This window comes from Tachysurus fulvidraco, chromosome 6 (assembly GCF_022655615.1).
Source record: "Tachysurus fulvidraco isolate hzauxx_2018 chromosome 6, HZAU_PFXX_2.0, whole genome shotgun sequence".
NCBI classification, from domain to species: Eukaryota; Metazoa; Chordata; class Actinopteri; order Siluriformes; family Bagridae; genus Tachysurus; species Tachysurus fulvidraco.
The window spans coordinates 19,174,861-19,201,656 of record NC_062523.1 but is presented as its reverse complement, the minus strand read 5'-3'; the positions used below and the strand labels follow the sequence as shown (position 1 = coordinate 19,201,656).

The 26,796-nt window shown below is 37.5% G+C and overlaps 1 protein-coding gene across 6 annotated transcripts in view; it reads right to left on the bottom strand.

The window, feature by feature from the left end:
- Positions 1–26,796, bottom strand: part of sema5ba (sema domain, seven thrombospondin repeats (type 1 and type 1-like), transmembrane domain (TM) and short cytoplasmic domain, (semaphorin) 5Ba) — a 90,709-nt gene that overhangs the window by 40,755 nt on the left and 23,158 nt on the right. For all 6 annotated transcript variants that reach the window (XR_003443363.2, XM_027164510.2, XM_027164509.2 and 3 more), the window contains 3 exons: positions 9,436–9,676; positions 660–759; positions 368–413 (listed from right to left, as the gene is read on the bottom strand). Coding sequence is in view for 5 of the 6 variants with exons in the window: in XM_027164510.2 (XP_027020311.1) it covers positions 368–413; positions 660–759; positions 9,436–9,622 (333 nt within the window). In the remaining variant the exon portion in view is untranslated. The remainder of the gene's footprint in view (positions 1–367; positions 414–659; positions 760–9,435; positions 9,677–26,796) is intronic.

Genomic DNA, 26,796 nt, shown 5'->3' with positions numbered 1-26,796 from the left:
TCATGTCGCTGTACAGAATGCCGGAGAAGGACGAGGAACAACTAATACGATCTCGGATAAATTCATGTGTCTTTGGAAAATAAAAGCACAATAATGAAAATGATGCCTAGGGGATTTCATTTGTTTGATGTAATACAGACTATGGGATATGACTTCAGTGAGACAGAGACATGACCAAACTCGCACCTTCATCCAGCCATAACACAATCGTGCCTGACATCGCAAAAGATTGAAATAGAATTAGGGAGGACTAATCAGCCTCTTTCCTGGGCAATGTTTTCTCTCAAGTCTTTCAAAGGGAGCCTGGCAGATGAAGAAGAAAAGCAAGAAGAAAAGCCATAGCTCTGGTGTATCTCTTCATGCTTACCTGTACAAGTGAAATGTTGCTTAAGCTCAGACGAAAGAGGTAGTTTCTGCAGGACAGTTGGAGAGAAAATAAAAAACAATGCATATTAGGAAGGAAAAAGTGTTAAGAGTAAAGGTGCAATACAGATATGGCTTTTATCATTAATATTACAAAGTCTATAAAAAGAACAACTGATCATTAGGAAAAAAAAAAAAGGTTCAAGATTGATTGATTTCTGACAGCATTTTTGGCATATGCTCTTATAAGCTGTTGTAGTGTATTCAGTGTACACAGGAAGTGCACGAATTCTTACCTTGCTCCTACTATCAGCTCATTCCTGGACAGATCAAGAGTGAGTTGGGAGTAGTCTCGTACACCAGGGTGGGAGAAAGTGGAAATCCAAGGGTTTAATGCTAAAGGAGAAAAAGAGAATATCACATTAAAGCAGGGACTTTTCTGTATTATTAAGAATTTATCGAAAAAATATACTGTGGGAACTCTTTTAGACCGTTCTAAAAATATAAGTGCAATTTTATGGAATAGCAGGCCTGAGTTTCCGGTCACAGAAAGATTTCTGAACACTAATGCTCATTCAGCTAAAGCATTTTTGAGTCACTTTTAAACTCTGTCTCGGAGTTGTATTGTACCAGGCAGCTGGAAAAAAAAATTTAACATCACAAATGATCTATTTGATGCCCTAAGAGAGTGGGATTTCCTGTGTTCTGTCTATTTAAGGACGTCATTAAGGAATTCAGTTCATTTTGTTTTGTATGATTGGATTTTGTATTAATTCACAGACAATAACTATTCCTCTCTCTGTCAGTCTGATAAGTTCGACTTCTGTACACAATGAGCTTGAAGATCAAGCTGCTTTTCATGTCCTCCATTCATTCGAACAAAAAGGACAAACAGGTTCCTGTAGAAGTAACTGAAAAACTGAGAAGATAATCAGGGAGGCGAGACCGGCGTCATGACGGAGACCCAGCCGTGAGGTACAATGCTCACTGTACCACATCATGGCTGCTGAGCCTAATTCAACATGACACTCAGTCAAAACTACACTTTCTAGGAAATGTATAAAAGCGCAGTTTGACAGAAGCTTCTGTACATCAAAACAATTTGGCCTGCCAGATATTTAGGGCACCCATCAGGGCTTTTTTAAAATGGGAACAAAGTGACAAGGAAAAACCTTTATGTAAAAATAAAACCTCTTGATCCTTTGGTGACCTAACATGCTTTGTAAAATGGGATTTCACAGTGAGGCGGGTGAAAGAAGATTTGTCATCTTGCAAGTAAACTTTTAGCAGTTCACCAGATCGTGAAAGTGGTCAGAAATATTATATAATTTTCACCTTATCATTAAGATCCCGTTGAGTCGTTTTATTTTACACATGATCTTTTAAAGTTATACAGACAACCAATTCATTTCATATCACAATTTCTAACAAAATAATAATAATAAAAAAAAAATCCTTCGGTCACGGTCACTAATCTAGACACAGTAAAGCAATGGTATTGTCACATACCATCCATCATCCTTTGTATGGTGCATATTTTACTAAAGCTTTCAAGTTTCCAAAACAAATTCAGCTGTATTTGTACAGGTCAGAACCCTGGGGAACCTGTGACCCAGGCAAAACATGTGAACTAAAACCTCAGACCACAGTGTCAAAGGGTCTCAATCATCCAGATGTTTGGCTCAAGCAAGACAATCTCACTCTTTTATAAACAAATAAATCAAGACCATTTTAAGCGAGTCTACTGAGAGACAGGAAGAGACGAGGCGTATGATCCGTGCATCACTGCTACACACTGCTAAAGGATGTTCTTGAGTCTGACTGGGACCATATGGCAGCACAATTCAAGTCATCCTTTACAGAGACATAACAAGAGCAGGGTTCCGTAATCACAGCCCACCGAGGGGTTTGTAGTGTTTATTCACACTAAAAAGTTTTAACACAACACCCTGCAGTGATCCCATTCAGGTTTAATGAGCAGTTATAGCCCCAAATGTGTCTCACACATCATTTAATCATCAAATCTGTTTGGATTCAGTACATCAACACTTTTTTCAACACAGTTTGAAGTAGTTTTTAAAAACATTTCTTGAGAAATATTACCAGAATCTAAAAAAAAACAACACATTCCTCGTCTCACACACACACACACACACACACACACACATACACACACACACACACACACACACACACACACACACACACACACACACACACGAGTGTAGCATTAAGCACACTATTATAAAAAGTAGATGATTGACAGATGCTCCCTGGCAGATTGCAGATTAAATCATATGCTTCGTCTCAAGTGTGTGTCATTCACTTATGTGGCTCTGAAGAGTGATGAATGCATCCTAAGAGAAATTGAGCAAAGCAGAAGACAGCTGAGATGCAGATCAAGCTTTGCAGACCGATACGAGTGTAGAGCTAACATCTGGATTGCCTCGGCACACTGCAGGGTTACAGCTCACTGAGGACAAATGCAGAAGTGTTTGAAAGCTGCACATCCAACAAATGAGTAAACCACTTTCCGCACTGATACAAATTCTTTATTTGTAGAATCTGTGAACAAAGAACAAAATTTAAGGAGAACTGTGTGAGCTGTTTATGCAAATTTTAGTGTTTCTTTTTTTAAGTGGCATAAACACTGAGAGTCCTCTCTTAGACATTTATCCTTTCTCTTTACTCTTGCCTTTATTTGCCTGAATTCCTCTTCATAAAATAGGTCTTGGGCCTAGCAATCTGTACAAATACACAAGGATAATTATAAACCCTGTTGCCCCCAGACACAATATGGGTCTGATTTTTGGAGTTTAGCTTCAGATCTTGAGGATGAGGCTGGACTTAGCAGTGCTTTACAATGACACTCAAGGTGACTTAAACATAACTTTTAGGATGTTCTGTGCATATTTGACAGAAGTGAGTTGTTTTGATTCATCTCACAAAATACAATACATTTGATCTTTCAAGCAAGCCTGTACACAGCACACCCTGTTATCCTTCACATCTAGTATGTAGTCATTACAATCATCAAATCCTAAAAAACATGCCTTTAATTGTGAAGTACCATAATGACAAAAGTCTCTTGGCAAAACAAACAAAGTCTCCCACACTGAAAAAAGTAATATGTATTCATGGATTCAAGAAAAAAATATTTCATATAGTTTACATATACTAAATATTAAATTTATAATCAAAATATTTCACTGCTTATACAAAATTTCATTTAAACAACTGAACACTGCTTATTGGAGAGACATTGAGGCCAAACCCCCTGCATGTACATGCATTCTTCCATAACATTACAGTACAGTAACACTTTATTTTAGGATCATTGAACTAGTTGCTTATTAGCATGAATATTAATAAAATATTGGCTATTTATTAGTACTTATTAAGCACGTATTAATGCCTTATTCTGCATTACCTTATTCTACATTCTTAATGGTACCCAATACCTAAACTTAATAACTACCTTACTAACTCTTAATAAGCAGTAAATTAGGAGTGTTACCACATGCACAGATAATTTGATCACCCTCCCTCACACACTCACTTGAGAAAAAAATGCATCATTTTACATTTTGATTGAGACTTTTTTAGAAGGGCAAGGGTGGGGGGTGCTTTTATTTTACAGCAAACATAGGGAAATATGTTTATTACAATTATTAATTTTATGTTTATTGCAAGCATAATAATGTTATTTATGCTTTTGTGTCAATCGATTAAAGTTCTACTTACAATTAAATCAGTCAAAACATCATTTTTAAAATTTGTATTACCTTGCATGCATGTCTGCTTATGACCAAACAAAATGTTTATTTATGTTTGTATATAATACAGTTTACATACTTTTCCCTATATTTCCAAATAATTCCCATAAGTTCCTGTAAGTTCCCATAAATACCTGTAAATTTCCATAAATTCACGTAAAGTTTCCAATTTGGAATATTTCCAAAATTCCCCAGATTAAGTTCCTGTGGAAAGTTTCCGGTAAATGTCCGGAATTGAAACCTTCTGCCCCTTTGCAACCCTATAGTTGGCACTGATGGGAATTATAAGTACAATTTAAAAAAATAATAAAAGGTTAAGCTTTGTCATCTCCCTGTGAAAGTTTGTGCAATTTACACAATACAATTAACACAATTTATTCTTGAATGTTCAGCATGATTCAAACATGTATTTTAAATCGCTGAATAAAATCAAACTCTGAGCTCTGAGACTCGAACCCTGGCCAACAGCCTTGCCACATTTCATAATATGACATTACATTAATACTAAATGAATGGATCATAATCACTTTATATTGTTCAATCTACTAATAGTAAACTTTGAGCTATAACTAGCAATAAAATTGCTTTCCGGTTATAAAAATTAATATTTTTAGGTAAACTATATGTATGACTTTCTCATACATCTGACTGAGTACATATTCCACTTTTTCTATTATATACTACATAATGTTAAATATTAGGCAATCAAAACCTGCATGGCAGAATGAATAATAACTGTTACAAAATACAGTACCAGCTTTGTAGGTTTGATTTTCTTCATAAAACTGTATTGTGTTAATGTTACACAATTCAATCACGGTGAGCCGAAGTACGCACTTTAATTGGTTAAATTTAATGAGCTGTTATTTTTTCAGCACAAAAAGTCTATTAAACCAAAAAAGAGTGTCTACTGTGTTGAATTTCAAATTCACCAATAAAATTTGAATAATGGTATAATGAAATTACTATCAGAACATCATCCTGCATTACAGCATCAGTGTTCACTTAGAATAATTACTCTCATGTCTGAATGGGATATAGGTTGCACCGACCCTTTGTCCCATTAACAATGGGCTTTCTTTGATTACATCAACAATTTCCTGACTTCAGATGAGACAGACTGGGCATCTCATTTAATAGTAATTACTTTAAATTAATAGCAAAAATCCAGGCTGATTTGAAAACACATAATTTACAGAGTCATTACTTAGCACACCAACTCTCTATAGATAATGTAAGTTACTATTATGTTTAATTGCTTTCAGTCAGTTGCTGCTGTAATGTCCAACATGGTGAACATGACACGCATTTCTTCTGAATGATAAAAACCTGTTGCATTCCACAGCTTTTGTAATTGCATGTTTGTAGACAGTAGGCAGTATTGCTAAAATTACTGCCATCTCAGCTGACCTCAGTTTTGAGTTTCGGGCAGATTTATCAAAGAAATTGGAGCTGGGAGTTTTAGAACTTGGAGAAAATGACCAGTAATTTTCTCTACAGTATGAACAAAAGCACACAAAAAAATAGCAGAAGAAAAAGAAAAAAACACCATATACTTTTAAGCTTATTATCTTAATGGCATCACTTATAAATGTTTTTTAAATGGATTTTGGATGTAACTCAATTTTTAAAAAATAAAAAAAAATAAAACATTTTTTTTTTAAAGTGAATCTATTTCCGGTGGTTTGGGGAAAAGGACAAACTCTAAGGTATGAGGCATGAACGCTTAATGCTGGAGCTGTGCCGGACTGCACTGTCATCTGTTTCAGTGACAATGATTAATTCTTAGGTTGCTTGTGGCTTTGTGAAGCTGGCTATCAGTAAGAAACCAGAAACGTCTCTGAACTTGCTAAATGACACACAAAAATGCCAGCGGTAGTAGATAAGGATGAAATTACAATTTTATGCTTATGCTGAATATTACATAATTCTTAAAAAGGATACAGTGACACAAACACTATAACTGCTATAACTGACAAATATTACATGCTAGAGAATACCAAGACCACTATACAAAAAAGAATGCAGTTTAAATAGATTTTCTTTTTAAATGGTTAGTGGAAAAAAACAGATGGGTCCTCAGACTACAGGACATGTAGCCATCAATACATGCATAGCACCAGAAGTGTCCCTTGACAGATGGAGGTACCTCGCATTCTCGCTTTCCGAACACACCCTTATTTTCCTTTTCTTCTCTCAAAAGACTGGCTCGCCTCTCTGTGGATCGTCTAGAATCTTATCAGGGGAGGCAGACGGCAACTTATCTGAGCAAATAGCAAATTTGCCTTTGTTTTGTCTGCCTGTGGTGAGATTTCCATGTTGTTTGTGTCCTTTGGGGCAGGTGGCAACTGGATGAGCAGACAGGCAGAAAATGTCTCAGAAATCTAAATTCTTCCAGACTGATAATCAAAAAAAGGGAGAACAATGAATAGGCTATGAAATGTCACATTGCAGAAGAGGAAGTCAAACTCCACTGGGGCAGCATGGGACAATTCGGGTAATGGAGGACCAGTTCAGCCCGGCGGAAAGAAATCCTCAAGCAAAAGCAGTGAGAAAAACATTTATGGTCTGCGATTTCAATAAGCCATTAAACTTGCCTTAAATGTGTCTGCAGTATAATCAAAAAGCAATGTAAAAGTGTGCAGAAGCACGAGCCAAACACTGGGACCAACAAATGACGGACTAAATAATGTTTGCAGTGACAACAGAAGAGTGGCTCTAACCAGCAACCCAAATACCCAAAGATAATTGGAGTGAAATAGTACATGCTCTCAAAGTTTCAAAGCTCTACATTAGTACACAGAACATGACTCTGACCATATTTAAACAGCACAACTATTACCCAGTAGACAGCAGAGAGCAAGTCCATTCCCCAAGTCCAGAGAAACAATCTGGGGCCAATTACAGTAACTGTAGAGAGAATGAGAGAACGGAACCAGACAGAGCAGCAACTTACTGTTGCCTATTGTCTGTGGGGTGATTACTGACATTTTACCAAACAAGAGCAGGTCTCTGAAAAGATCAAATCTCTAGGCTGATCTACACACAATGCCTCTGGCATTAAATTCAGGGTGTCAGGGGATATCATCCAGAAATTAGCCCTTCTGAAAATCGCAGGACCGTCAGCATGTGTGTGGGCAGTAATAGTGACACTTTTACAGCGAATTCAACACTGACTTGGATTGCCTTTAATGGCAGTATTTAGGGAATGAAACTTGGGCTGTCTATTCATGAACTTTTTTAGTGCTGTGCATAAAAGTTTGCAAAGAGATCCCTTAGCTCTGGTCCCATGTGGCCTCTTTCCTCCTTTAGAGTGCTGGTGTGATTATTCAGTTATATGTGTTCTGCAGTGAGCTGAGATGTTATAACAATTACATAGGAAACATATCTGGTTATGGGGAGGGATTGAAATGTACATATCAGATAAAAAAAATGGAATCCTGAATCCAAGGTCACGTCCGGGTGAAGCTTGGGTCTAGCAGAAAGCTTTAGAAGAGCCCACGCTGAGGCAGCCAATCTTTACTGCACTTAACCACCTTTTTTTTTTAAAAGGGACCATAGAATGGCATCACTCATCTTTAACAGCATACAAGATCCATCCAGAAATCTGCTCAGAGATTAGAGCCTGGGCCTCTATCCTCTTCCTCCATCTTCAGGTAACGCCTCACAGTGGCTGCCTGATTGCTCTGCTTAAAAATACTCATCCATCAAAGAAGCTAATCTCAGGGTTATCCCACACCTTCATTGTGGCATGACTTCCATACCAATGCTCTAGCATAAAAGAGGGCTTTAAGGTGTACGGAGGGGTTTCTATGCAATTGGGCTAACATAAAAGGATATTTTAGCTGAGCTAGCTTACAATACAGAGCTGATTGTTCAGCAGTGCAAGAGTAGTTTTGCTTTGATGAATGGCCATGACGAAAGCGTAAGGAATACCATGAGAAGGAAAGAACGGCAGCCATTTTTGTGTAAAGGTGAAAGCGGGAAACAATTGGTGGCTTAACATGTTTTTTAATAACAAAGTTTAGTTTTTCTACCAAATCACAGTATATTCTAACACTAGAATAATGACCAACTTACTGCCCTTTCTGAAGAAAGCTGGCAAGGAAAAACACACACACACACACACACACACACACACACACACACACACACACACACACACACACACACACACACACACACACACACACACACACACACACACACACACACACACACTCTTTTTAGTAGCAATAAAAAAGTGCAGGCTACAGGCAATGTCCTTATGAGCTATTGTTGCTCTATCGTCCAGGTAATATCAAACCCTGTGGCTGTCATTTCTATTTTTTTCCCCCCTGTTTAACCCTTTTTGTAAAACAAAACAGGAAAATAAAGCAGAAAGATCAGAAAGAAATTGTTATTGTACATTAGTACGAACAAACCAATGGACATACAGTAGTTTTGTGTTTATCTTTTACTCTCAATAAATATCTACGTCTGTTGTCTAAACTAAAAAAGCTTATCTTGCCTTTTTTTTTTTTTTTACCTAAGATATTGTCTGAAAGACTGGAGAGTATTACTCCACATTCTGTTCTATTCATGAGCTGACAATCAGGGAGTGCAAGGAAGGAAAGTCATTCATCTGCTACAGAACAGGACGTGTTCATCAGCATTATCACACATCGTCCCTATTTCACTCCAGTCTCACAAAGAGGCAGAGTGTGAACAGTGTGAGACCGAGCCATGCAGTCTCGAACAGGACAGTGGACATAGCCTTCAAAGCGTGACAAAGTCATTGACAAACACATATCTTTAAACAGTATCTAATCATGAATCATGAAACCTCTTGAATTTCATGAACTTTCTCTGTGACAGATAAAGATTAATTTAATAACTGTTAGTAAAGTATTTTAATTAGAAATAAAGGTAATAAACTCACAATATTGTATACTGTCATATATTTGCTAGCAAATCCCTTTTCAAGCTATCTGAGCCTCTAGGCTCTTGAATCCTTTTAAATACTCATTAAGCCAGATGTCCGAGGCTATGTCCACACTAAAATGTTTTTGTTTGAACCTGCATACTTTTCTCTAAGTTTTGGCCTTCTGTCCACACTGAGAAGGTGTTTTTGTCAACGAAACCTAGGCTTTTGGAAAACGCTCTACAAAGTGGATAAAATTTGAAAATGCCATTTTTCAGTCAAACGTCTCCAGGCAAAACTTCTTTTCTTGAAATGTATGGTACATTTAATTCCTTTGTGAACTGGAGAATACCAATGTTTGTAGCTTAGAAGCAGTGTGCTGCCAGCACTCACCTTGAATAGAGATAATAGGGTGTTTTTGGTGGGTACACTCTGGCCTGCTCTGTGGTTGAAAGTTTCTGCTGGGCTCCGTGGGAGATGTGGGTTTTTGGGAGAAGACAGCAGGGATGCCAAAAGAGAGCAGACAGAGGTAAAGGCCAGACACAGCCAGGGAAACTAGGTTCCGTGGCAACGCTCTCATGGTGACTGAGGCCAACCTCTCCTCTAACTGCCAAGGTGGGCCTCTGGAATGCACCTGGAAAACAGAAAATAGGAGATGATATGGATAGTTTCTAAAAATATTACCAAACTCTGACCTTTTAATAATAGAATAAAATGTGCATTAGCAGAAATACTTAATTTAATGCCCAATAAATACTGGGTAATTGAGTAATGCGAGGGTGATAAAGTTGGAATGCTTCCATCACATCTATTCAAACAGCCCATGCGCTTAGAAAACCTGATGAATTAATATAGCTCTCAAATATATTAATTCAGAGGGAGCTCCTTAGGCAACGTTTTTGGAGAAAAAAAAAACATTTAAGGTCTCGTAACAGCAGAGTAAATGTGGCTAAAGACAGGGTCGAAACAGCATATCAGACAGACCTCTAGAGAAAATGTTTCCAGTAGAGATAACAACAAAATAAACTGCTGGAGTAAGAGCACCTGGTGTTAAACAGCTCCTGACATAACATGATACTTTGGCTTAAAAGTTATTCAGACAAATTGATATTTAAAACTCCTTCCAGATCAGAGCAACTGTGTGTGTGAAATGCACTATGATGTGGAGGAGTTTTAATATCAGGGCTGATCTTATTAGATGCAAGGTGAGGCATGACATCCCCATCGTTATTCAACTCTCCTGCATTCCTGCTGCAGCCACATTACGCCACTCAGCAGTTCGCTGAATCACAGCTCACTCAGAAAGGAAGCTGCCTGTCAATCTCCATGCAGAAAGTAAAGACCTGCCAAGTGCTAAGTGCTCTGCTCTCCATGTGTCACAGGAGATAGGCCTTAATGGAAACCGATAATCATGCCTGAATAAAACTATGGTCCAAAGACACTAAGGATAAAATTCATATGTGGGCTATTATGGAAGCTAAGAACACATTTTCCTCCCTACATTCACTTAATTTTCAAATGGCTTCCTTTCAGCAATGTCTTCACTCAACTTTGCACTCTTCTAACTTGTCTACTGATACTAAGCAGAGGTTTAAGACAGATGCAGCTCTGACATGAGGAGTACGATGTACACAATGAGACACATGCTATGTTGGAATAATAAATGTTTCATATTCATACCTCAGGTCAGATCTGTGGTTCACAACGAGCTGAATATTAATACTACTACTATCAATACTATGACGAGCATTAATATGATGAATTAGAAATCCAGGTACAGAACACAGTGGATAAGAAGCATGTGTGTACACCTTTCTTTTTGCATTTAATGGGGCGATCAATACCAAATTAATAGCTTCATTGATTACAAAAATCAACCATCACACCCCCAATCATTTTCACACTCATTTTTCACACAACAGCTGGTAACTACTTAGGCAAATGAGGCCAGGGCATTGTAGCCAACACTCTTTTTTGATGTTTTTTTTTTTTAATACAGTTAAAATCAAATCTTAGAATTGAAATTAAAATCTGAAAAAGAGACTGGTGTTAACAAAGGGAGGTCATAGCACGTTGGACAAAAATCAGATACTACACAGATTTTCAATAAGGCTGATATGGAACCTCAAACGATTTCTCTATTGTAGTCAAAGCTGGCACAAGTTAGCCAAGGAAGTGAGTGCCAGCTGCTAAGAGAGAAACTTGGCCCAGGTAAACATATAATAAACAAATACACACACCACACATGCATACATCTCAACAGCAGCACAGAAATCTAGCCAGTTTCTCCCCAACAATAAATCTACTGCTGTGAGTTAGATTAGTCTCGAACATCCAGAGAGAAACACACTAAAGGCTTTACACAGATGTGCACATACCCCCCAACAACACACAAATTTGCAAATTAAGCTCCTGAACAGCTGGTAACATACCTCCCTAGGCCTGGGAGTATTAGCTGAGCTGTCTGAAAACCACAACGCTAAGTGCTGTGTGCCAACAAAAGTGCCCTCTTAGAAACTGGCAAGGTGGAGTGGAACTTCCTGGCTTCACTCATAGAAATCAAGTTTATCTAGAGAAATGGGGAACAAAGGAGCCACCTGGACCATGCTGTTCAAGCCACTGGAGATACGGCCAGAAAAAGGGAACAGACAATTATCCGTGACCAGTGAGCAGTTAGATTTAGAGCTGCTCCTGGATTACGTTAATGACTATGCAATCAGAGTCTTTTGGCCAACTGCTCCAGGATCAGAGGAGAAATTGTGTTGCTGCTGGGCAAGTGGTCCTGGGCTTGTTTCTGCCAAAGGCCTGCGTGTTGCCACGGCAACTAGCCCCATTAATGACCAAGTCATTATCGTTTTTTTGGACACATGAGAGACAGAATACAGGAGTGTTTTCTCAGTGCAGTGACATTTAAGAAATGACCCGGCCTAAAAAGGCTAGAGTGTGGTGATCATCTCATTTAAAGCACAGAACATTTTCAGTTAACAACTGATGGTGATATCAAGTGAGGACATTGGCAGTATGAGTCACTCTACAGTGTGGATGGTTTGTGAAACTGTTTCACCTGTAATGCTTAGGCTACCCTTTTGACATTGAGATGAACTCATTGAGCACACAAAAAGATCGGTCATCTGTGGGGCAAAATAAAGCATATAAGGTCTATATGGATCCTGGTTACATCTCTCCACTTGACTATTTACAGTCATAGAAAAAGTCATTATTTATAATCACACTATCTGGTGTCACAAAGATAAGGATGGATTTTCCTTTTCGAGTCTGCTTCCTCTCAGGGATTCTTTCTTATATAGTCTCAGGGAGTTTTTCCCTTGTCAGCAGTTGTCACCGTTACCCTAGGCTTGCTCATTAGGGATAAATATAAATGTAATATTAAACTTTATAAATTATTTCAAATTTTTCTGAACTATTCAAAGTATTTATCATGTTATCATATTATTTGATAAAAATACAACGACATATTAGTTATATCTTATTCTTGTTCAGTAAATTAATAAGCAATCAGGAAAGGCATGTATACATAGGATTAGGATTTTCCTTTTGTCTTGTAAGGGTGAACAATAGAGTGAATACCGGTGTAAAGAATCTTTTGGTGGATTATAAACTCTCTTAGAAAATTCCAATATATAACAGTACTCTTTAAAATTCCATGGGCCATTGGGTTTCCATATGCTTTGTTTTCCTGCGCTGCAAGTCAAAAAGCTTCAGCACCCACTTCTCTGTAATCCAGACTAGAGCAAACATTGCAGCTCATTCAGAACTGATAGTCCACTTTTTAGTCAACCCAAGAGACCCGATTTAATTACAACTCAAACTATCTCAGACGAATCTCCTCTGAATCAATTAAGAGACTGATTAAATTTCTGCTGGTCGCAATGGGGAAAATTGCTTCCCACAGATGCAACCTATTTCATATCAGAGAGGCAAGCAAGCAAATATTTGTGGTCCTATAGATGCTTTTGCAAAACAAAACAAAACAAAACAAAACAAAACAAAACAAAACAAAAAAAACAAGCAAACGCAGGTTGAAGTACTGTCTGAGGAGCCATATTCTCTGCAGTGAATTCTGGAACTATAAGCAAAGTTGATTATCTCTGATTTTCTCAGGGTTTAGATATTTATGTGCCGAAACGTAATAAAGTCCTTATAGGAAAAGAAAAAGCATGAGATTTCGACTGAGATCATCAGTCATTTAGGCAGAGCGTTTTGCGAAGATAACCTTGTACTTTCACTCAATATATACCATCACGTCTCATCACGGAGTAACCTGGGTTTTATTTGCAGAAAAAGTAAGAAACCCCCCTTACTGAATTGAACTAAATATAAAAAGGAAGATACAAAAAGAAGATGGCCATCTTTTCTGACAACTCCGAAGAACTCTGTGCTGAGACGAAGCCTTAGGGAACCGTTCTGTCTGACAAACGCTCACTCAACAGAGAAAGGTGAACTCTAGTTATAATATAAAGTATGTAGAATAATCTTAGACAGAAAAGTTTTACCTGGCACCATTAAAGACACCACACGGCGCGTCATGTCAGAAAGATTGAATTTTGAGCCGAATGCAGGAAGCACTACCATAGAGTCTGAATTACGAGTCAGAAACCTTGGATTTGTTTTAATCTCTGAGTTTCCAAAGTGGAGTCAGTTGGGGGCATGTCAGAGAGAAAACAAGGTAAATTTGTGGAATTTGAATGTTTACTCTTCTCAGGAGGCGATTCCAGGTATTTGCAGTTACTATGTGTTCAGTGATTGTGTTTTAATAACCTGCTGCGTAAACCATAATCAAAAAGTTTCTCTTAAAGGTGCTTAATTGTTAACTAGTTTGTTTAGCATTCAATACATTTTTACAGTAAGCTTAAAATTTAGTTTAATAGTAAGTAAATGTTTTCTTTGCAGTGGCTTCATAAATGAATTAAAACCATCAAAAAGCAAAAGACAATTGATTCTTATTTTTGTAATTCATTTAGAAGTAATTCGTAATTCGTAATTTGTAATTCATCTAGAAGTTTAAAACCTTTTTTTTTGGAGTTCATTTGAAAAGGTTCACCTCTATCTTGCTCTGATCAAACTGACTTGAACACATCTGAGACATCTTGGCTGCGCATGTAAGAAAAAAAAAGGGCATAAGCAAAACACTACAACAATAAGCATAAAAGACTGCTTGAGAATCCTCTATGAACCTTACCATGACAATGCAGCAGTATGTCCTCTAAAGCCTATTGAACTCGGATGTATCATTTGCTCAAATTCAGTCACACACAAGTCCAAAACATACACAGACATTTTTTAAAACTGTTCTCTACCCTTTCACTGCTTCTCCATTTACCCTGGTGCCCCTAACCTGAGTTGAGGTCAGTCAGGGTGACATAATTCCTCTCAAACACAAGGCCACAACGAATTGCTTTAAAGCCTTTTCTGTGCTCTGAGGGACATGGAGAGATGATGGGGTCAATGAAACTAGGGGGATGGGGACAGGGTGTGTATGTGCACTTAGGAAACTCACAGAATTGGGAGTGAGATAGAAAAGAATGATATAAAAGGGCTCTTTGGGCAAAGGGTTGAGGGGAGGGTCATGGAAATCATGGTATTGACTTGCTCATCTCACGCATGGGTGAATCCATTAAATCACTGAAAGGCCTTTCTCAGGAATATGCTACAGGACCTCAGAGACACAGAAGAGATTATCAGACGTGGCCGATAGGCAAGGAATTCAGCCATGTCTAGGAATGTATGTGATAACATATCAGAGCTCCAGTCGTGACCATGGATGTATCACTGAGCATTTTCATGCCTGCAGGGCAGGTTGGCGCCAGTAATGATGCGATTTCACACTTATCTCTCAATTTCAGCACAAACGCTAAGGCCAAAAGCTTTAATGTTCGTGTGTGTAAACCCATTTGCCTGATTCCCTGAGCTATTGGATGCATGGGTGCAGAGCAAAGAGTGATTACAACAAGCATTATTTTTCTAGCATTTTCAGCACGTCTGTGTGAACAAACAAAGAAAGTAGGCCACATCAATATGAACAGGAGTTACATCACCACAGGAAGATACATTTTCTTCAAGAACTACAAGATTGATAGGTGTGTGTGTATATATATATATATATATATATATATATATATATATATATATATATATATATATATATATATATATATATATATATATATATATGTGTGTGTGTGTGTGTGTGTGTGTGTGTGTGTGTGTGTGTGTGTGTGTCTGTGTGTGTGTGTGTGTCTGTGTCTGTGTCTGTGTGTGTTTTGTTGTGTTTTTAGAACAACTTGTATGCAGACCTGATGTGAAACAGAATACGCTATTCAGAGCTGAGGGACATTTCTATATACAACAATGTATGACCAGAGCGAAAGTGTCTGAAGCGCTAGTGGACTGCAGCCTGAGGGCTAATCATCTCTAGCAGCTGAGGACAGTGAAGCGTGGAACCCAGTTAGTTCAACTTTTAGGTAGCCCTTCCAGGGTTGGGAGTATGTACACACCTTTACACAAGTGCTTCTCAGAATAGAGCTTCTGAACTCACCACTAACATTATAAACAACAGGGAGTGATTAGACTTGCATGTAATACTATAACATTACTTTTCAATGATCAAATACAGACTATTAAACCTCGCCTCAAGATGTTACTGACAGTGTCTGCTGGAGGCTCACAGGCTGTGACGGTGACTGGGTTATTAGAGCGATGCCGCACATCCTGTGCTTATGATGATTTGCCAGAAGATATATTAGTATAGAGTAATGACTCACCGTATACAGCCTGAGGCATCATCTACAAAACATGCATCTACTCTGGTTTGTGGTCTTTTACTTCTTATTACTGAAGCTGCATTTTCTAGTTCATTCACTAAAGTTACACAATTACAGTCAATGTCTGCAAAGGTTCCTGAAGCTGAATGTCAGTGATGTTCATCAGTTATGTAAGAATCTTGCAAAGACTCTTCTGGCAAGCTGAAGAAAGGCTATTTTTAAATATATGGCATTTGGCAAATGGCCTTATCCAGAGTGACATACAGAAATGCTTTGAACTGTCAATCAAAGAATACATCCTGGTACTGGTTCACTAGGTCACAGACTAGAATATTGTTATACATTTTATGTCTAACTAATAGAGACACATTATTTAAATACACGATTAATACTGTTCTGGTTTAAATATAGAAAATTTATAATCGTGATCTCTATAAATATTCTGAAGCATTTGTGGAAGCCGTCAGAAGTAAAGCTGTAAGATTTCATCCACAGGAGAGTCTTCAGGACAAAGAGCATCTGGTGAGGAAATTACCATTGATAGCTGTTATAAAGTAAGTGATTACAGGAGATTGTTTGGTGGATAATTATTTATACCATGCTGCCATTAATTATTAGTTAACATTCACAGTTGTGTTTTATTCTTTATATTGCTATAATAATATTAACCTCTTATTACTAATATTACACAAATACAGCTTTAAGATGTAATGATTTCTGATATGTAATTCCATGTTTATTAAAAAATAGTTCTAAATACACAATTGTATTAAATGTCTTTGTATACTGCAGCACTACAATTTGCCTTCACTGGAACTAAGTGGTCCAAACATGGTCCATAAAGATCCCAAATGCTTTTAAGACAGGTTCTGCTGAGGTTGGTGTAACAGAACAAGCAAGCCCTGTACAGAGCCCTGAACCCAAGCAAGTGGTGAATGTGACTGAAGGAGTAATTGTGTAATGACTGAAAGAATGAATGAAATTTGTAATTGACTCCTTAAAAAAATGAGCCACTACAACAACAATGCAACTAAATGGCATTGATTCAATCACTTCTACTAGTGACTCAACTCCACTAAAATACTGCACTGAATCAGCATATCAAACAAATGAAATCAGTGAGATAGATGTACTGTAGTGGTTCTGTCACTAAGGTTTGGCATCACAGATCAGGTTGTGTGTTCAAATTCCAGGTTCATAAACCCTCAACTGCTCAGTTGTATAAATGAGATAAATATAAGTCACTCTAGACAAAGGTTGTAAACATTTTACAGTTACTGTAAATTTTAAAATACTTTACTATCAACCCAGGTTGGCTGTAAATTGTAGTTTACAATTATTACTGCAGGAATTTTTGTGCAGTCATGCTCCAATATTTAGTTTAAAAGGGAAACGGAAAGTATTATAATAGAAATATGGGATTAAACCTAAAATTGGACAAGATTCCACAAGCACATATGTATGCGAGTGGTCTTGGGACCACTTGGGATCAAATGCTTTGGGACCATAAAGTGTAGCTGTAGGACCTCACTATATATACACTATGTATAGTATTTAGCTGCCATATAGTTAAATAAGTGTTAAATAAGTGAAGCTAAATACAATAAATAGATAGAAATATTTTATAAAAGACATTTTCAGTACTTCATGAATGGGATACAAATATATTTTACAAAATAATATAATACAATAAGTATTAGATAGTATTAAAGTATAGTCTCAAACATAGTAATATTTTTTCTCTCTTTTTTAAATCTAAAAACAAATCAATATAGTTAAAAAAATTGTATGTTACCTCACAAGTTTTGTCAGAAACCTTTCATGGATCATCTTGTATTGCTTTTTGAAATATTTAAGCAATTCTTATGAAGGTGGAACCCCGAGTAAATAATCGAATAATAAATGTAGACAGTTGTAGTAAAACTGCACACAACAAAATGATAAATATTTCATGGTTTGTGATGCAGAGGATTCATAAAGTATTCTGAACAGCATGTGAGCTTTGACCCACAGCCTGTTCAGACTTCTTTTTGTTCCTTACTCATGCTTATTTTTGCTTTTCTAACTTCAACTACAATAACATTTCCATTAAACATTAGGTAAGACCTGTATCTTCGTGTATTATCTGTATCCCATAGACTTGCGTATTATGTTCGTCTCTACATGACCAGTGAATTTGCATAGACCTGTATTAAATGGAAGACACACCCAGTGTCTTCCAACATGACTAGACAGTGCAAATGACAGTTACAAATTGCAGCACAGATTTGAAAGGGTGTAGAATTAAAATGTCACTTCTTATGAATGGTCCTAAATGGGCTACTCTTCTGGGCATTCGTCAACCAAAGGCCATCGGTTTTTGTGTCAAACCAGAGGCAGACAAAAAAGACATAGATATTAGTTTGCTCTCTTTTCCCAGGCCCGCTCTGCTCGTGTGATATATGGGCGGCCAGGCTGAATCTGAGTAACGGGTTGAGTGCTAAAGCAGGTCGAGGCTGAGGCTGTCATCCAATCCAAGTCAGTGTCAGATACCATCATATCCTCTCAGAATGCCCAACTCCAACACTATCTGGTAACCAGCAACACTCTGTCCAGCTGGTATACAGTTCACATTTGTCTCAAATGACCTGATGTGACTCATTTCTGTACTCGACGACGAGTCGTATTACGTATCAAGGTAATGCCAATGCCACCTCTTTCTGTTTAGCTCTGTAGATCATGGACCATGTTGACGTATTGCTAAAAACACCAGGGAGCACTGACAAGCTCTCTGTCTTCACCATGTCAGGTCTTGCTTTAATATATAGTAGTGAGTGTAAAAGTCAGAACTCTATGATAAACAGCACAAAGTGTCTAGATGACAAAGCTCAGGTTCTTTACACGTTTGCAGATATCAGGAGGGGAGAAGAAGATGGCTGGGGTGCAGAAAAGAGAAGAGTCACGCTATTGCTGTCACTGGAGTGAACAGGGTCCTGGCTGAGGATAAAAGCTAATCAGATGCCTTAGTATTTCACTCTGCATGGCGTGATAAAGAAGAAAAGATTACGCATGCCTTACATCTTGCCTACTTTTCTAAAGCTCAGTATATATTTTTAGGTCAAACCTACTTGGAGAACACCTGCTCAAACAGATAAGGCTTTAAAACTTTCATGCTAATACTGCTGTAAACACCATTGTGCTCATCATCTCAGTAACCCGTGTATCTCTGCACCCTTTAACTTTGAGTCCAAGGTTTGCTGTCTCCACTACTTTTACACTGGATTTCTTAGCTATTTATAAACCTATTTCATGTCTTTCAGGGTGAAATTTTAATCCTTTTACAGGATTGAAAATTGTAACCCTTTTATGTAAATTCAGCAAAACAAGAAGCTCCAAAAAAAAAAAAAAGAAGACGACACAGCGAAGACTGTTCTAATTGAGGAACAAAATCAACACCGATATCAACTGGGTTTTACAACACAGTTTAATTAATAGGTGAATAATACTGGCTTTAAAAGATTTGTTTTTTTTGCAAAGAAATAAAAAGTCATATTGACAAAAAAAGAGAGAGAGCGAGAGATTGCAGACCTACACACAGACACGTGTAGGGATACCAATGTGTTCAGAACCTATTCCTGTGGGTAATTACTTCAAGCAGGTGAGATAGCTGTTAGTCACAGACAACAGCCAGAATGATCTCATCAGTGTGGGGCACATAAAGGTCCACACAATTAGGAGGCCCTCTGTCAGACTGAGACAGGCACCAAATAAGGAGGCAAGTTGAATTCAATCAGAAATGCTGTCACGTCCATTCCAGCACACACACCCACATGACTGAATAGCTACCCTTCATTTTGGGGTGGCAGGGAAAGAAAAAAAAGGCAAGTGACACATTGCAGTGAATACCTAAAGCATCAGAGTCCTTGAGACCAGTAAGCTCAAATCTCTGAAGGAATTTAAGGGTTGCACTCTTGGAATTTTAGGCTAAGTAGCCTGAGGGTCCAAACTGCATACATGAATACAAAATCTGCTTTCTCTGCAGGTTACCACAAGAGAAAGTGACCTACAGGCTAATAGATGTGACAAAATGCTATAAAGACATGCTGCAGTTTGGATCTAATGGCCATGCCTCTCTGGAATGCCTCAGTCTATCCGCTGAAATCTCTCGCTCTGTACAGGTGGAAAACACACACTCGCAATAATGTTTTCACACTTAACTATCCTGTGCACGTCCTCTGTCTTTAATAAGACAGTCTGTGTGTGTGATCCTTTGAAGGCTAACTGACAATGGCTGGATGGACTTTTATTCTGTTCCAGGCTCTCAGGAGGATTTTTTTTTATGCAGCCGCTCGGCTCGCCTGCGGGGGAACCTGGAGATCTGGGTTAAAATGCTCCATCAAATCCTCCTCATCACACCATGAAATACACTTAGTATATAGAATATATATTTTCATAGATTTGTGTTTTCATTGAAATAAATGAACAGCTCGAAAACATCGGTATACACTGGTGGCTACCTGATCATCATCACTGAATGGACTGCCAGGGACACAAAAGGTAAATTTGAAAAAGGTCATTATTTTGGCAGTTTCAGTACATCATCAGTTTCTGTCTCTAAGGTCACCCAGTAAAATGCAAAATGATAAAAAAAAAATAAAAATTCTTCTTGTCAGATTTGTCATGTGATTCTCACTAAAACAACGTCTTTTAAAATCTGCTTGTCAAAAAGTGGATGAATTTGAAAATGCAGCTTGTGATTCGGTGTGAATCAGGAAACACACTCTTTTGAAATATTCTGCTGTATTAATGGCATGTGGATTCTCCCTGAAATTAGTGTTCCTGTATCCATCACCATGGATATAAGTGCATCGGCCCTTTTACCATTACACTGATGTTCTATAAAACCAGCAGAATGGAAATTGACTTACTGGACAGTAAAATAAATAAATTATTTTATTGTGGCAAGTTTGATATAACATTAGTCAGTACGTTATTGGTTTTCAGTACGAGACATTGGGATAACACCGAATTACACAGAATTTTAGTGGTTGAAGATGACACCTTCAAATTTTAGATTTTTAAGCACAAGCATTTGGGGCAGCCCAGGAAGCAGAAATGAGTGTTTATTTGAGTACCATTTATTTTAAAGTAATATATTTATGTATATCTTCAAAGATAAACATTTGTGTGAATAAAAAAATAAATGAAATTAAAAAAATAATAAACAGTTTCCTTTTTGGAACTTTTTATGAATATATTGACCCTAGTATTCTAGGCAAAAAGAGACATACAAAGAAATTGGGCACCAGAAACATGGGCACCAGAAAAACAGGCAGAAAAACAGACAGTTTTATCTGTACAGACAAAGGAAATGTAGGAATTCTTCACTATAGATATTCATGTACCATGTGACTGCAACATAAAAAAGCAAGTTGTCATTCAAAGGTTTTAGGCATCATTTTAAAAGTTTTTACACTGTTTGAGTTAAGTTTTCATTAGCATTTCTGAGAGCCTTGCTGTCCCTCTCTTGCACATCTAATTGATTTGAGTGTGCATTTTCACCCTGTTTCACTTTTCTTTCTAATGTAATTACAGTTATTTTTCAAACCCAGCAGGAAAGAGTCACTAATTGTTGGTACCTGCACTTTATAAACAGTAAGATAATGGATACAAATGATGTCTGGTCTTTGGACAGAATTGAATTGGGCTCAGATTCAAAACTCTGTGCTGCAGGTAAGGTTAGTCTTGAATAAAATTCTTAGTCCACATTAAAAATACAAAGCTCATATGTACTGCATACATATTTTAGCAACACTAGCCTGGGAATATCCTATAATTCTCCCCTATTTAAAATTCTTAAACAGCCCATGTTATTGCTGTGATTTAAAAGAAAGTATTTAATCACAAATATATAATACATTAGCTTTTACAAGACTTTGATCATTTGTAAACAATATTAAAAGCTGAATAAAATAAAATGGATTTTTCTTGGTCTGAAAAATCGTTGAATCTGGGAAATCAGAGATAAATAATGAGCTGGTGTAAATATTTCTATATGAATTTGCCAATAAAACTTAAAAAACAATAATAAAAAATAAATAAATAAATAAATAATATATAATATGTAGAACCACAACTGCACATATTTTTTTTGTGTGTGTACTATTTTTTTATTATTATTTTGTGCAAATTCTAATTTGTGGAGTTTCTATTTTTATGTATCGGACAGTTATAATATATATATATATATATATATTGCACTGCATGTAGTTGTGTGTGTAATTAATAAAAATCTGAATTTGAAATGAATTTTTTGAGTAGCTTAAACTAAATCGTGAACAAACCCCCAAAGAATTTTGTTCTCTATATTTAATGTGATTATAACCAGTCACTTGCTACAGAGAGCTAGAGCAGGGAAAGGCTCTGAAGAGCAGATCAAACAGCAATCAACATCCATCAGCTCTAATTAGTAAATGGTGCATGTGGCCACACTATCAGATTCAAAATCTCTTCTGCTGTGTACATCTCGGATGAGGATTAGCTGTGAATGACTGCGTGCCGACTGCCAGCCATTCTGCCAGACTAGGAATAGTTTGGGAAACAATCAGACACACATAGGCTGTAAAGACTTTATAGTGTTAATCTGAGAAAAACCAGACGAATGACCTGGATTGACCTGGCTAGGCTTGACCTGATCTGGTGCCAGTCCAAATTTTCCTTTACATTACTGACTGATTAGTATATTCCCATCCAGCTATTGTGAAAAACTGAGCACTCCGAATACCTAGAACTGATGACTGATTACCAGCTGAATACCTAGAACCGGTGACTGATTACAAGCTCCTGCTTAATCCATCTATCCAGTATGGTCAATTAAACATGCACTGATTTCCATGAATTTCAAGAAAAAATGTGAGAGCATGCTACACTCTTCACAACCCATGTCAAAACTTGTGTTCTGCTCACTTCAGGGATCATTCCTCAAATTTTTAATGGGCTTGGGTTGTGCTTAAATCCCCCTTGCACTTTTAGCTATTTATGACCTCAATTTCTGGTCCTACCTAGTTTTTACTACTCATCCTATTGAACATTTTATAAACTATTTTAGATCAGGAGAAGACCATCAAACATTTCTGTCCATCTTCCAAATACACTCTCTTTTTCATTAACTGAATAATACGTGAAATAAATTCATGTAATAGAGATTGTATTGAGTAGATATTGGTAGCTATTTAGCTGATAACAAACTAGTAAAATTAGTTTTGGGATTTGTCCCAATGATATCAGCTGCTTCATTGGAACACATATAACACAATAACATAAGCTGTACTTGTATTCACATTTAGGTTTTTGCTCATGTATTGCTTACAAAATGTGAAATAGACAAAACAATTGCATTAAAGGTGTATCATAATTCTCTTGTACTGTACTGCTTGTACAATTTTTTTTTTTTTTTTGGGGGGGGGGGGGGGTAATTCATGGCCTTGATTGAACATACATTCCCTCCCTCCCCATTCATTACCTGACTTACATTCAACATCACTTTAAAGCTAGTGTTACACGAGAATGTGTTTTTTCAAGCTAAGCAACCTCACATTTACAAACCCAAAGAAGAGGACAATGGCCAAATGTACAAACAGATCCTACGAACGGTTTCTTGTTTTACCTTCTTGTTTTCCCCCCAATATGACAAAGCAAACTTGCCATAAATTTTCAAGCCTTTCAGATCTCTTCGTACTGTCTGGTGTTGTAAAACTGTACTGATGTTCACTTAGCTCTTACTTTCTGGTCATTGTTTTATAGTTTTCAAGTCAAGTCAAGAAAATTTTATTTTCATTTCAACTGTATTTAGAAGACGCTGTACATAGTGAAATGAAACAACGTTTCTCCAGGACGATGGTGCTACATAAAATAACAAAGAGCTACATAAAACACAGAGCAAGGACTGAAAAGTAAGTTTGTCCTAGCCATATAAAGTGCAGTGTGCAAATTAACGCCAACGGTGTGAGACAAGAGATAGTGTAGACACACTGTTTAACTGATGCTAGAAACAGGGAGATCAGATCTATTGGATTAATGTCTACTTTCTCTTTAACTGCTTTCACAAGTTTATGTCGATAACTTTGAACATCTCCAACAAGCTTGTGGTTCACTTTCTGTTCATTTATAGCTTACCCTTTTATGAGCTGCCTACGCATGCATTAAATAACTGACGCAATGAGATCTGACTCCTTGTGAAGAGATTTCATTAATACAGCTGAACCATGCTGAACTTTTAGTTGATGATTACAAAACTCACAATGGTCACCGAGCCATTTTCCTAAGAGCATCTATTTTTTTTTTCATATCTATTGTAATTAAGCAATGGCATTCAGATTGATTTTATTTGTCCCTTCCTTGTCTAGTATGACAACTGCTGATAGAAATCAGTACTCCGAAGGCAGATGTCTGTGTTTGCCCTGTCGCACATGATGAGCAGGTATTTGGCCGTTTTGCTTTGTGTTTGTCAGGACACATTGATCAGTGAGAGCCAGCAGGCTAAGAGATGAGTAGCACGGCTGGCCTGCAAGGCGTGCTTATTGAATCTAGCTTGAGCACATTCATCACTCGGCCGAACTGTGCTGGCAGGAGATGTGATAGGGAACTTTAATAAAACACACCTGTGGACATGAAAAGAGAAGACAGCACAGCCACTGCACCTCTTCAACAAGTCATCTACAACGTAATTAATTCATCAGTAGCACAATCACTTTTTATAGTTAACAATTAAATGAACAAAGATGGCAATAATGGAGGTGGGGGAAAAAATGACATTTTATATAAAGGAAGCATTCAGCCTTAATTGTGTCATTATGATACACCTGTTGTATGATATGTCAATTTAATTAATGGGTTTAATGCAAAGCTTTGACATTCAGTCAGCTCACTTTTATAAATACTACATGCTTTATAATAAACGGGGAAGTGTTTACTATTGGCAAAAGTTGGAACAATGCTTAAACTGAGCTCAGGGACTAATTAGTGTGCTTTTTCGAAAAGTACGGTTTGTGGCCTCAGCGCTGCTTTGCTGTGTAGGAGTGTCTGATGGGGACACAGGAGGTTTGGTTCCTTATCTTTTTTATTTCTCCCGGGACATCGCTCCTTTTCAGAGCTGGTGGCCAAGCAGGCATGGCTGCTGGTTATCCTCCTCCGCCACCTCCTCTCATCCCACCCCTCTGTTCTTTAGAAGGGATACGCCAGGCTCTGTGAGCACATCCTCTCTTTCACAATGTGTTCTTTGCTTTCATTTCTCTCATCAGAAGCCTAAACACGCACTCTCTCTCTCTCTCTCTCTCTCTCTCTCTCTCTCTCTCTCTCTCGCTCACACACACACACACACACACTCTCTCTCTCTCTCTCTCCTTCTCACTACAATGAACCAGTTCATTGATCCGTGTCCCTAAGCTCCGTACACATGCACACTCGCATGCACCACACACAAGCTCCTCGCCTGTAGTTCTTCCAATATAAGAATTTTTGTACTCTCACAAACACAAAACATGGTGTTTATTTAGCCAAAAAATTTAGTTTTGTTTTCTATCTCTTGATAACTATTCACAAGATAGCACAGGAAACTTCATGTTTTGGTTTATGGTCAAGCTAAGTGTCAGCTTTGTTAAGATAACTAGTACACATCTAGAACAAATCTAATTCCTTTTACCACTCTAAAAGATCAAGTTGAATTACTGCAGTGGTTTTATCTCACAAATTAACAATACTCTACGCATTAATAACCGTGTCAGTCTTTGCTGCCACACAAATCCAAACTGGTTAATGACCTCAATGTTCTCAAGGTCCCTTTATCTGCAACACTTCACCGAGTTCTCGAGGCGAGTGCATGACGGCTAGATTAAAGGATTTGATTAAAACAACTGAACCAGACCTGACCCAGTACATTCCAGTAAATTTCATGATTTACTGCCAAGAGATAAGGATATTCAAGTATTTCAACAACCTTAAAGCATAACTTTAGATCTGGTTCTTATCACCTTGCATGTACGCAAAGCTTCAGTCAATGTCCCTGTGCGGTACATAGAGACAGAGTTTTTACACGGGTCGGGGAAGGTATACCGAGGCTCACATTTCCCTGAAGCAGCTTATACTGCTTCATGGCAGTTGCTTCGTACATGCAGATCTTTATGAAGCTAATAAATCACAACAGACACATTGTGTAGGATGTCTGGAGCTGGGCCACTTAAATTAAAAAGGCCCAGAGACACGTGAGATATTAAAAAACACGGAAAATATAGAGACCGTATTTATGTCAAACTACAGAGTTGTACTGATATCTTTATCGTGAACAACACAGGGTCGGTTCATTTAAGCATCCCTGCTACACATATTTGACAGCAAATCTATTACTTATTGCCAATGAGAAGAATGATTACAGTCATTCCTCACAGGTTTGATGGAATCTTTTCTGAAAATGACAAATACGGTGAAGACATTAACTTATCAAAAGTGTATTCTGTATACTCCATACCTGAAATATGGGCTCTGACTTGCGGCTGTGTATATAAACAGGATATTTTGCAAACGGGACACGCACACGTTCCTTAACTTTATATCAGTTTTACAGCCGACAACAAATAGAATGTTAATTATAATAGAAATGAAAATGAATATATTGCACACATAAAAAGTGCACAGCAATAAAATGTATTTCACTTTAACAGGCTATTATACTGAGCAAATTTTCACAATGAGAAAAGTCTGTGACTGAAGAGAGGAAGGTGAAGGTGAACCACTAACAGCTGTACAAATTAAGGTTTAATCCTCGGAGTCTCTGTCTTGCAAGTCTTTTGAGGTTTCTATACATAAATCTGCAGACTGAGGCCTTTGACCTTATCAGATAAAGGTTTTTTTTTATTAGAAGAACACAAATTACAATCTTCTTCTAGCCTTCGTAACTGACTCCAGCTCTGTAAGGCATAAATCAGACAAGTATTTACAA